The sequence below is a fragment of the Schistocerca gregaria genome, chromosome 1 (assembly GCF_023897955.1).
Source record: "Schistocerca gregaria isolate iqSchGreg1 chromosome 1, iqSchGreg1.2, whole genome shotgun sequence".
NCBI lineage: Eukaryota > Metazoa > Arthropoda > Insecta > Orthoptera > Acrididae > Schistocerca > Schistocerca gregaria.
The window spans coordinates 573,229,747-573,241,961 of record NC_064920.1 but is presented as its reverse complement, the minus strand read 5'-3'; the positions used below and the strand labels follow the sequence as shown (position 1 = coordinate 573,241,961).

The 12,215-nt window shown below is 36.3% G+C and overlaps 1 protein-coding gene across 1 annotated transcript in view; it reads left to right on the top strand.

Moving 5' to 3' along the window:
- LOC126356542 (uncharacterized) overlaps positions 1–10,211 on the top strand; it is a 75,086-nt gene extending 64,875 nt beyond the window's left edge. Inside the window, exons 7-9 of the mRNA XM_050007379.1 lie at positions 5,739–5,944; positions 6,042–6,227; positions 9,747–10,211. Of these exons, the coding sequence (XP_049863336.1) occupies positions 5,739–5,944; positions 6,042–6,227; positions 9,747–10,067 (713 nt within the window). The 3' untranslated portion in view covers positions 10,068–10,211. The remainder of the gene's footprint in view (positions 1–5,738; positions 5,945–6,041; positions 6,228–9,746) is intronic.
- Positions 10,212–12,215: the final 2,004 nt, after the last annotated feature.

Genomic DNA, 12,215 nt, shown 5'->3' with positions numbered 1-12,215 from the left:
CATGTCAGTCAAATTTAAATAGCACAGTCATACTCATGTGTTCTTTCTTTCTTTCTTTCTTCCTTCTTCTTTTTCTTCCTCCTCCCCCCCCCCCCCCCCCTTTCTAATATTGAGAGCATAGTGAAATCATGTACACTGAGTGTACAGGTTTGTAGCCTGGGTGTACAGGTTTGTAGCCTAAACCTGATGTTAACTCAGTGTTTGCGAACTCATGTACAAAGAGAGGGGGCCAGAAAAATTGGCCAGTGGCTTACTCCTGTATTGTGACAGTGCGTTGTGCCACGTCTCGCATTAGTTTTTGGCCAGAAAAGGGTTACTCTCTGTCCACAACTGCCTTACTCATTTTCTGAAAACTAAAGCACTGCTTAAAGGAAAATAGTTTGACACAATTCCTGACATTGAGAAGGCCATGACAGAGATTCTGAATACCCTTCCAAAAGACGCCTTCCAGAAATGCTTCCAGTCATTGATTAAACATTGAGATAAGTACATTGTTAGCCAGTGACAGTACTTAGAAGGAGATTAAATCAAATTCCATGGAAGCTTATTGCTTTGTTTCTAATAAAACTATTCACCATGTTTTTTGATCATGACTTGCATTTTGCATACCAGGAGGAATAGTTTTGTCATGGCTGGCTCCCCCAAGAGTCTCAGCGATTAGAGGGAATGTCATCTACTCTAGGGGCCTTGTTTCCCTCTAAGTCTTTCAGAGCTCTGTCAAATTCTTCTTGCAGTATCGTATCCTTCATCTCATCTTTATTTGCATCCTCTTCAACTTTTACAACATTGTCTTCAAATTCATTGCACTTTTATAGCTTGAGGTGTTTCACATTGGCTTGGGCTGCATAGTGGTTTGTTATACTTCTTCTCATGCACCAAACAAATAAGTTGCCACCTGAACACGCGTTTTATATACAATGATTGTTGCTTACCAAATATCTGGTAGCTGTTAAGTATTATTAATCAGGGTCCAGCTAGTCCATACCCTGAATTCCAGTGCCTTCTTTGTCCAACTTCACTTAGACTTCAGCTTTGTATAGATTGAAGATAATGCAGCTGAAAATTAACTTCTCATTCTCATTCACTCTACCACATAAATAAGAAGTGAGATTCAGTTCACCTTCCTATATTGTCTTCAAAATTACAACTCAATACATGATAAATGAGGACAGCTACCAACTCAAAATACTGCCTGTCTCTACTATGTACATAACAGATCTGATATTCAACTTGATAATTAAGTCACAATACATTTATTGTCTTTGACATTTTGCATTCTTACATTTCATGGAGCTCTTTCTTCCACACCAACCACTCCATAGAACTCCTATTTCCACCTCAGCAGGTTGGGTTGTCTGAGTGCTACACAGGTCCATAAAGTCATTGGATCTTCAGCTCTGGTATCAGTACCTATGATTTAAAACACCTTTCAACAGTGGGGTGCTCACCACTGACCAACTACTCTCTGTGACGAACATCTTTTCTCTGACATATGTATCTAAGGATGTGATCTCTCTCACTCAAGGAATGGGATGTATCACTACAAGCTTTCCTTCCATGTTTCAACTCTTGCTTTGTTTGTTAGTATTGGCTTTTCATTTGAATCTTGACATTCATACAGCTGCTTCACTTTTCTCCTAAGACCCCTCTAATTTTTCTGTAGGCAGTGTTTATCTTTGCCCTAGCCATGCATGTTTCTACAGCCGTGCATTATTCCTGTAGCCATTCCTTCTTAACCATTTTGCATTTTCTGTCAGTCTCATTTTTTAAACACCTGTTTTTCTTTTGACCAGTTCATTTGCAGTGTTTTATATTTTATCCTTTTATAAATTAAATTCAGTATCCCATGTATCTCCCAACAATTTCTGCTGAGCCTCATCTTTTTGTTATTTGATTCTCTGCTGCCTTCATTATTTCATTTCTCAAAGATATCCATTCATATTATGTAGTGCTTCTTACTTCTTCTGTCAATTGTTTACTAATACTCACAATGGAAGTATTTGATTATTTCAATTTACCACCTACTGTGAAGTGGCTAACAGCAGAAGGTAAACTATTTCTACCTATATAAGTGTCATAGGATGTTCAGTAATGCTAAGTGTCTCATTTGAGCCCAGGAATACCTTGAACATACAAAATGCCAATCAATATCAGAATTTAAAAATACAATTGTAACATGTCTTCCATCAACAGGTTGCTTACTCATTTATAAGTCCAGACTCTTCCAGAATTCCAATTTGTACCTTCTCGCATTCTCACAAGCCAAGATTTGTTAACTATCAAGGGAATTTAATTTGTCACTATATTCATTAAACTATGTCTATACAACAAGCTTCATTATATTAAAAATAAAGATTCCAAGACTTACCAAGCGGGAAAGCGCCGGCAGACAGGCACATGAACAAAACACACAAACACACACACAGAATTACAAGCTTTCGCAACTGGCAGTTGCTTCGTCAGGAAGGAAGGAAGGAGAGGGAAAAATGAAAGGGTGTGGGTTTTAAGGGAGAGGGTAAGGAGTCATTCCAATCCCGGGAGCGGAAAGACTTCCCTTAGGGGGAAAAAAAAAAAAAAAAAAAAAAGGACAGGTATACACTCGCGCACACACACACACACACACACACATATCCATCCGCACATACACAGACACAAGCAGACATATTTAAAGGCAAAGAGTTAAGGGCCCTTAACTCTTTGCCTTTAAATATGTCTGCTTGTGTCTGTGTATGTGCGGATGGATATGTGTGTGTGTGTGTGCGAGTGTATACCTGTCCTTTTTTTTTTTTTTTTTTTTTTCCCCCTAAGGGAAGTCTTTCCGCTCCCGGGATTGGAATGACTCCTTACCCTCTCCCTTAAAACCCACACCCTTTCATTTTTCCCTCTCCTTCCTTCCTTCCTGACGAAGCAACTGCCAGTTGCGAAAGCTTGTAATTCTGTGTGTGTGTTTGTGTGTTTTGTTCATGTGCCTGTCTGCCGGCGCTTTCCCGCTTGGTAAGTCTTGGAATCTTTATTTTTAATATATTTTTCCCATGTGGAAGTTTCTTTCTGTTTTATTTACAACAAGCTTCATTTGTATGTTTACAAAAATGACATTTTGCAAGACTTTATCTTTCATTATTGTACCTTTCAAAAGTTTTCATACGATTTCTGTTGCTTTATGATGCTAGATAATGCTATCTCTAGCAGTTATTTACTCACCAAGAGGACACTGGCAATTTCTCTTTGTTGGAAATTTGTAAGGTCCTAAAACATGGTAAACTAACCCAGTAACACAATGATCAATAATATACTAGTAGTTCAGAACACTGCCAAAGAGTATAGTGTCAGGAAAAACTAAAAAATGTTTGAGAAAAGTAGCTCCAGAAATGAAACATATGTAACACAATGTTCACATTACTTTATCAGAATCTCATGAAAAATGGAAATACAAAATAATGAACTTGCATTGGAAGAAATGGTATTCAAATCATTGTCCATCTATCCAAGGTTTTATGTGATTTCACTACTAATGCCGTGATGATTCCTTAGTAAACTACTGAGCTGGAGCTCCATTTCTGATTACCTTGTTGTTGATCGTTTGTTATCCTCCTTTCCAAAACTTGAAAGTAAGATGTAAGAGTATTGTGTCTTTCTGATGCAATTCTTGTAACAAGCAAAAACAAATTGGTACATTTGTTCTAGGGGTAAATGTTACTGAAAACTGGGAAAATTGGGGAAATACCATGTGAATATAAGGAGAGCAATGTGAGTCATTCAGTGAGCCCAAAAGTAAAATTTTCTTCCATACTGATGAAAAATCTTATGATATTTTGTTCTTTTGTAAAGTGAATAAGTGGATTAATATTATCTAAACAGTTTCTTAGTGATCATATTAATACCAAAATGGAGAGAGAAGGCCAAAATAATGAATTCAGTCTTCTGAAATTGCTTCACTGATAAAAAAAATCCTACTGTTCTTCCTTTCAATCATTGCTGAAATGCCAGTTATTGAGATACTCAATCACTGAATAGAAAGCCAACCAAAATAGCTCTACAGAAGAATGGCTGTTTGTCCTGATGGGATACCTGTATGGTTATTTGTAGATTATGCGAAACAAATAGTTCTCCTCTTAGCAGCACTTTACTGTAGGTCATTGGAGCAACAAAGTATTTGAAGCAATTGCAAAAGGGTGCAGATCACTCACATTTCCAAGAAACATTGGTGGACAGGTATCTGTAGGCCACTATCACTGATGTCAGTCAATTGTAGAACATGTGTAATGTGTTTGTGTAAGGTGTTTTATGCATGTGTTTATGAATCTTTTTGGAAAACAGAAATGTTGCACACAGAAATTTAGGGATTAACATGGATTCTGCATAAAGTGATGATTTGAAACTCAGCTCAGTCTGTTTCTGTGAGTCAGAAGGCAACCAGGATAAGACAGTAGTCCTTGACTTTGGGAAGGTGTTAGATGCAGTTCCACACTTACAGAATACCAGATCAGCATTGTGAGTTTATGGCTCAAAGCTGTTTGAAGTTGATACAGGAATGTTACAAAGCCAGAAAATAGTAGCAAAATGCATGAAGACATGCAGAGAATCAAGACTTGGTACAGGAACTAGTACCCAAAACTCTACATAAACAAATATATTCCTTGTAAATAGGCAGAAATAAACCCATTATTGTTAGAGTACACAATTACCAGTTACTGTAAACAGTCACAACCATAAAAAAAAAACATTGGAATATTTATCAGAATCAACCTTAAGTGTAATGTCATTAAACTAGTAGTTGGAAAAGCAGAGGCCAGATTGAGATGAAAATGTAATTCACATATGGAAGAAGTAGCTTACGGAACCATCATTTGATCATTACTTGTCCATGTGGGATGCAGAAGCATGACAGAGATGAGCACATTAATTCTTCCCACATTCATTGCAAAACTATCATGATGGGAAAACTAGATAAATTCTAACACATATGAAGGCTTAGCAAGTTTTTTCTCCTGTGCAGTGTTAAAAAATTGTGGGAAACAATAGTGCTACTTGAAGTAACGTAGGCCACAAACCATAAGGTAGCTTGCAGGCTGCAGATCACAGAATAGAAAGCCACCAAAAATAGCTTAACAGAAGAATTCTATAGGTCCTAATTGAATATCTTTATGGTTATTTGTAGCTAATTCGAAACAGCTAGACTCTTCGCAGCACTTTACAGTAGGTCACTGAAGCAACAAATTACTTGCCTTAAGTGCAAAAAGGCACAGATCATTCCCATTTTTAAGAAGGGATTTGCATTACTTACCAAACCTTTTGAGTGACACTTATAATTTCTAAAGTATCTTGTTACCTTCAAGCTTTCCATCTCGTATAAAGATAGACAAATTTCTAGAATGTGCCTCTTTTGTTCCTGAATACACGGCTCTTAATTGATAAGTTATTTTGTTTTATTATAGTTTCATTTGGTAGAGCCAGTATTTTACAAGTAATATTTAAACTAATTTTTCTTGAATTCACTGTTTCTGCCAGGGAACTTTCAAGGCAACTTGAAACTTTATACAATTTAGGATCATGAATATTCCTTTCTTAGTATGTAGCTACTATATTGTTGTATTTGGAAAGTAGTTTCTAAATGGAGCAGCAAGAGGCTAGTGGAATGTGGGACGGGGGGATGGCTGGAAAAAAGAATGTACTTTTTTTTCCCTGCCAGTTGATTGTGTTAATCACAGTATTCAAAAGATTGCATTGTTTTGTTTCAGAACTTCACAAGATTCCCAGTGACGCTCACAGTTTCTTCAGAAAACCACAAATACCACCTCTTCCAATAAAATATGAGATATTCAGTACATCTGACACTGTGCAGACATACAACTTCTCTGAAAACATCAGTGAGAGACCTTTCTGCTCAGAGAGAATGGTTACTAGAAATGTCATAAAATCAGAGGGAAACTGTGTGAAAGATATGGTATGAGCATGTGCACATTTATATTCCATAACAGCAGAAAGAAGAATCTGAAATTTGATTGTTTCTTGCTTTTGGTAAATTCTATATCCTGTTTCAGACACGACCGAAGAGGACACGTTACAAGGCCATAGTTATGCTGACATTTTCAGTAGATGGATTCAGTTGCGCAAAGGGCATAGCATCAGCACTGAGAAAAAAGCGTATAGGAGTTTTGATACTAGACGAACACCGTAATCGTCTAGTTTCAAATCCTGAATTGTTTATAACAGAATTCTTTCCACAGGTATACAATTTTTATACATGAAGAATAACAATGCAGTAATTTAGAAAGGTCCTTTATTCCTGCAGTGTGGTGTAGCTTGCTGTATTTGTTCATAACAACTGTCTTCAAACAACGAAGATGTTCTTCTGTTGTTTCTAATTGGAGTTTCACGAGTAATTTTTGTGGAGATTCTCTACTACTTAATGACCATCGAAGAAAAGTATAAACTGTACAGCAGTAATTAATTTAGTCACAGTTCCAGATGTAATATGGTTTTGTTGTAACAAAAACTTTCAAACAGCTGGCATAACAGAATTAACTTATGTTTATTATTTGAGAAGACAATGAACAACAAATTAGCTATTCTGCATTCCCTTTGTGTCTATGGGCTAATCCAGAATTAAAGTGCTCACTGTGTGTGTGTATCAAAATAAGTGGGAAAAGAGCTGAAACTCAGGAGATAGTGATGTGTAGGCCTCTCTCTCTCTCTCTCTCTCTCTCTCTCTCTCTCTCTCTCTCTCTGTGTGTGTGTGTGTGTGTGTGTGTGTGTGTGTGTGTGTGTGTGTGTGTGTGTGTGTGTGTGTGTGTTGCCTGTACTAATTTTTGTTTGTTGTTTACATCTTGGTATTTTCATCATTGTAATATTATCCATGAGCTAAGGTAATTAAAATTTAATGGTCAGAGTTTGCATACAGTGTATTCAAAATTAGCAAAGTTGTTTCTTCAATGAATTGTGCATAACAGCTTGTTAACCAATACAGTATGTCATATTTATTTACAACTTTGTACCTCTTTTGGTCTCACTCTGAAATCTCTGTGCTTTTACTACAAGCATTACATTGTGCATGTGAATGGCATAAATAAAAGTCCATTGCAGTATTTATCTCAAATTTTCCTATTATTGTGATGAAAATGTAGTTATCTGTGGATGTACCTACACATGCCACAGTAGTAGAAGTTTGTCTACTTGCTGAGCAGATGGTGAAAAAATTGAAGAAATATGTGACAAGAGAAAATAAATTTTTCACATCATTAAGGGAGACAAAAATTTAATAATTATGGGGACTGGAATTCAATAGTGTGAAAATGAACTGTAGGAGCATATGAGCTGGGGGAGAGGAATGAAGGGGAAAACTACCAGCTCAAATTTTAAACAGAGCACTTGGTTTAAGAGCCATGCAGGGTGGTTTCATACATGGGAGAGACCTGGAGACGGTGGAAGGTTTCAGATAGCTTGTATAATGGTGAGACAGAGTTTTTGAAACCAGATTTTTAAACTGCAGAAAATTTCTGTGGAAGATGTAGACATTGGCTGTAAAGTGTGGTGAAAATCTTTAGATTAAAATTTAAAAAAATGTGGAATGGTGGGACCTGGATAAATTGGAAGAACCAGAGGTTGTTTAGAGTTTCAAAGGGGGGACTAGCCAACACTTGAATGAAACAGGGGGAAAGGAATTCAACGGAAGATGAATGGCTACCTTTAGTAGACAGTTTATTGAAGGCAGCAGAGGAACAATTAGGAAAAGAGACAAGGCTCATTCACACAGGATGTGGCACAGAGGAATGTAACTGGTGAAGGGAGAAGTAAAAATAGTAAAAGGGAATACAGATGTCTTAAAAATTGGCATTGACAGGAAGTGCAAAACAGCAAACCATGAATGGCTAGAGGAAAAAGAGAAAGCTATAAAGGTAGATGCCACTTACTGGAAAATAAACAAAAGAAAAAAGGAATATTGGAGAAAAGAGAAGCAGATGTATGATTATCAAGTGCTTAGACAGCAAGTCAGTTCAAACCAAGAAGAGACGGTTGAAAGATGGAAGGAATATATAGAAGCACTGTACAACGGGAATTGGCTGGAAGATCATATTATGGAAAGGGAAGATAATTTAAATGAATGTGGGATGGGAGATAAGAAATTGCAAGAAGAATTTGATGGAGCATTGAAAGACATAAGTCAAAAAAGTCATATGGAGTAGACACCATTTCCCAAGAATTATATAGAACCTTGGGAGAAAAATCATGATATAACAATTCAACCTAGTATACAAGACTTGTAAGATAGATGAAATATGCTCCGATTTAAAGGATAATGTAAAGACAGCTGGTGTTGAGAACAGTGAATGTTAGCAAACTAAGAGCTTAAGAATCATATTTGTAAAATACTGAGATGAGATGAATCTTTTACAAAACGAATGGAAAGATTGGTGGAAACCAATCTTGGGGAGATAAGTTTGGGATGTGGAACATACTAGTCAATATTTATCCAGCAACTAATCTTAGAAGACAGGCTGAGAAAAGGCAAGATCTAGAGAAAGCTTTTGAAAGTGTTGATTCGAATGGACTTTCACATTCGGTAGATGGCAGGCATAAAATACAATGAGCAAAAGGTTATCTGTAACTATTACGGAAATAAGTCTCGAGTTATAAGAATTGAAGAACATGAAATAGAAGTAGTAGTTGAAAAAGTTTAGAAAAGGTTCTATATTAGTCCTCACTCTGTATACTGAGCAAGCTGTGAAGGAACAAAGGTAAAATTTGGAAAGGAAATTAAAGTACAGGGTGAAGAAATAAAAAATTGATGGTAAAGGACTTGGAAGAGCAGTTAAATGAAATGGATAGGATTTCGAAAAGAAGATAAATGACAAATGTCAACATCAGTAGAACAAGTGTAGTGGAATGTAGCTGAAGTAAATCAGGTGGTAGTGAGAGAATAAGATTAGAAAAAGAGACAATTAAATAAATGAGTTTTGCTATTTCGTCTGCAAACTAACTGACAGTGTTCGAAGTAGAGAAAGAAAGAGGGTATAAAATGCAGACTGTTAGTAGCAAGAAAATTTTCCTGAAATGTTGAACATAAAATATTAGGAACTCTTTTCTGAAAGCATTTGTGTGTAGTGTAGCCTCTTATGGAAGTGAAACATAGATAAGCAGTTAAGACAAGAAGACAATAGAATCTTTTTAGATATGGTGCTCCTGAAGAATGCTGAAGATTAGATGGCTAGATCAATAAACTAGTTAAGAGCAACTTAATTGAAAATTTTGAGATTTTTATTTAAAAAAGTCTTTACTGGATAACATTTTTATGGACAATGTTTCAAAAAATATTAACTTTATTGAATTGGTAAGAAAATAAATTCATGGATCAGTTCAGTAAGAGAAGGGGTGGGTTGTAGGGATAGATTATGAAGAAACAAAGAATTGTCTCTTTAGTAGTGGTGGGAAATCAAGGCTTGGCTACAGCAAAGTTCAAATGCATGTCAGGTTGCAGTAATTATACAGAGAGGAGTCTTGAACAGGGTCTTCTAGCATGGAGAACTGCATCAAACCAGTCTTCGGGGCAGAGACCACAATGCATGGATTACTTTGCTGTCTGCTGATGCTGTGTCACAGTGTCAGGAAGTTGTGCAATATACTGTCTTAGGTGATCTGCATATTGTAAATACCACAAGGATAGAGCTTTTCTTCTCACTTGTCTTTTTTCTGCTAAATATTTTTTCTAGTGAAAGTATGTTTTCACATGTAATTTTTTTTTTTCCCAGGTAAACTATGTAATCCCAATAGTGACTAAAGGTTACTTGGATGCGTTGACTGCTGAGTCATTGACTGAAGGTCCATTAACTTCTTGTATAGATGCCCGTTATGTGAAATTAATATACACATTGATGGTTAATCAGTATATAAAGAGTGGTTGCATTAATCTGAAAGTACGGTGCATTATCCCAGATGGCTGTGAGTGGCTTATGCAGGAGCATCCAGTTGTATGTAACCGCCCTGTGCTGCAGGCATGGCTGCCCGAAGATGAGATAGAAGTTCTAGCAGACTCAATCCTTTCTACTTCAAGACCTCATTCTGAGGAGTGAAACATACTGCATAAAGAACAATATAATTATGAAGATATATTTACTGCAAAAAGTGCAATTGTAGCAACAAGTTTTTATAAGAGTATTTCTTTTGTAAAGGTTTATCAGTAAATAAAGCACAATTTGTTAAAAAATGCATTTTAATCTGGCATTTTACTCAATACAATGCTGTCCTGACAGTTTTAAAGGATCAGAAAAAGCATTCAATTGAAAATCAATTATCTGAGTGAAGCTCTGTTGCTATGCAGCATGTGCTTTTTTTATTGTAATAAAACATAACTGTAAAATACTTTACTTTTACTGACTGAATCAATACTACTACTGCTGCTGCTGCTGCTGCTGTTGTTGCAAACAGTTTGCAGACACAATGGGAACTTGTTGCTTAATTAAATTTACCTGAAGCTGTGAAAGTTATCATCTGTAAACTTTTGAAAAGTCCTTACAATTATTGAAGGTCTTTCCATTTAATGTGTTTGAAGTGAAATTGTTTGGTGCTTGATTTTGCGTTATCCAGTGGTGGTGGTGTTACTCGTTGTTCAAGTATAATTATTAAATTGTCATTTGTATTACAGTTTTATGAATCCTCATCTGAAGATAGTGCAAAGCCACCAAATTTGGACATGATAGTAGTGTTATGTCTGTTACAGCTTCACCATCTCATTAATTTTTTTAATGAAGTCATTTTTGATATTTTCTGTACTTTAATTATATTCCACTATTACAAGATTTGCCTTCAGACTATTTTCAATTGGTTATCTCCAACAACATGAACACAGAATGTACATTTGTCCACTGGAAAACATAAATTGTGCAAAGACGAGTGAAGCAGTACTGCAGCCCATAAAGAAGCAAAATATTTACATTCAGGTTATCACTATTCAACAACAAGCTAAAAGCTTTAACAGGCATGAGCTTATATTACTCCTTTCAAAATTAATTACAGAAAACAACTGTAAAAGAAGCTTAAAGTTACCAGTCAGAACTCAATGACAGTTATCCGATTAAACTGAAAGTATGGTGTTTACTCATGGCTATGGAAAACGGAATGCTGGCCATAGAGGAAGAATTAGCAACTGCAGTGAATTTACATCGTGTATCGCACACACACATATATATATATATATAATGCACATGTGGACACTATAATGCGGCATGTTAAAGAGACAACGTACATACTTTACAAATGAAATTTAAAATCTAAATGTAAAGGGGAGATGGATATGCCACTTTATTAACCATGACACTTAAAATTATTATTGTTTTTGTTGCAGTTATTATTGTAGAATTGTGTGGTAGAAAACTAAAAGGTGACAAAATTTTTCTCCATTACTTACTTCCAGGACAAGAAATTTGTAGTATGACCTACAAAAACAACTTACAGTAGATAATACTGATCCTGGATTTCTGAACTTTAACTCACATGCTATGTGAATTGGTGTGAGGATATGGGGACACGAAGATGAATGAAATGTCGGTGAGGGTAGGACGTCAAATATAGCATATAGGTAAGCTATAGGGCAGCTTCAATTCAGAGATGATAGGAAGGACAGAGCTAGAAGTAAAGAGGAAGAGCGATGAAAAGTGTAGTAAATAATGTAAATAAAGAAAGCCGAGAGGAGACAGAGGGAGGTGACCATTAAGAAAAGATAGGAAGGGAAAATGTGACACTTTTTGTCCAGTAACCCCCTTCCCAGGCACCCTCAAACCCCTCCTTCCCACTCTCTCATGATTTTAATTTTTCCAAAGGTGAAAATAATGAAACTTCCCTGTATCACTAGTGTTCTCACCTTGTCTTACTTATAACCTTAAGGCTGTTACAAATTTGTATAAAATTGCACTCACGAGATAGGTTCTTCACCCTCTTCACATATCCACAACAGAATTGCCAGTGTCTGAGTTATAACCAGGTCTGGGAGGATTAATGAGAGGCTTGAACAGTGCCAGATGTTGAGTGAAGGACACAAAGATGCTGCATACTCATGTGAGACATTATTATTAGTACCTGACAAAAGTTTGCAAGAGCCCTCATTATGGGTCTCCATTTGGCTAACTGGTTGAATTGCACGATATCCATATTTGTGGGGCATTTGGCTCTGAGAGTGGCCTGATTTTGGAGAGCTTGGGAATGTAAGGGCAGGCATACTTGCC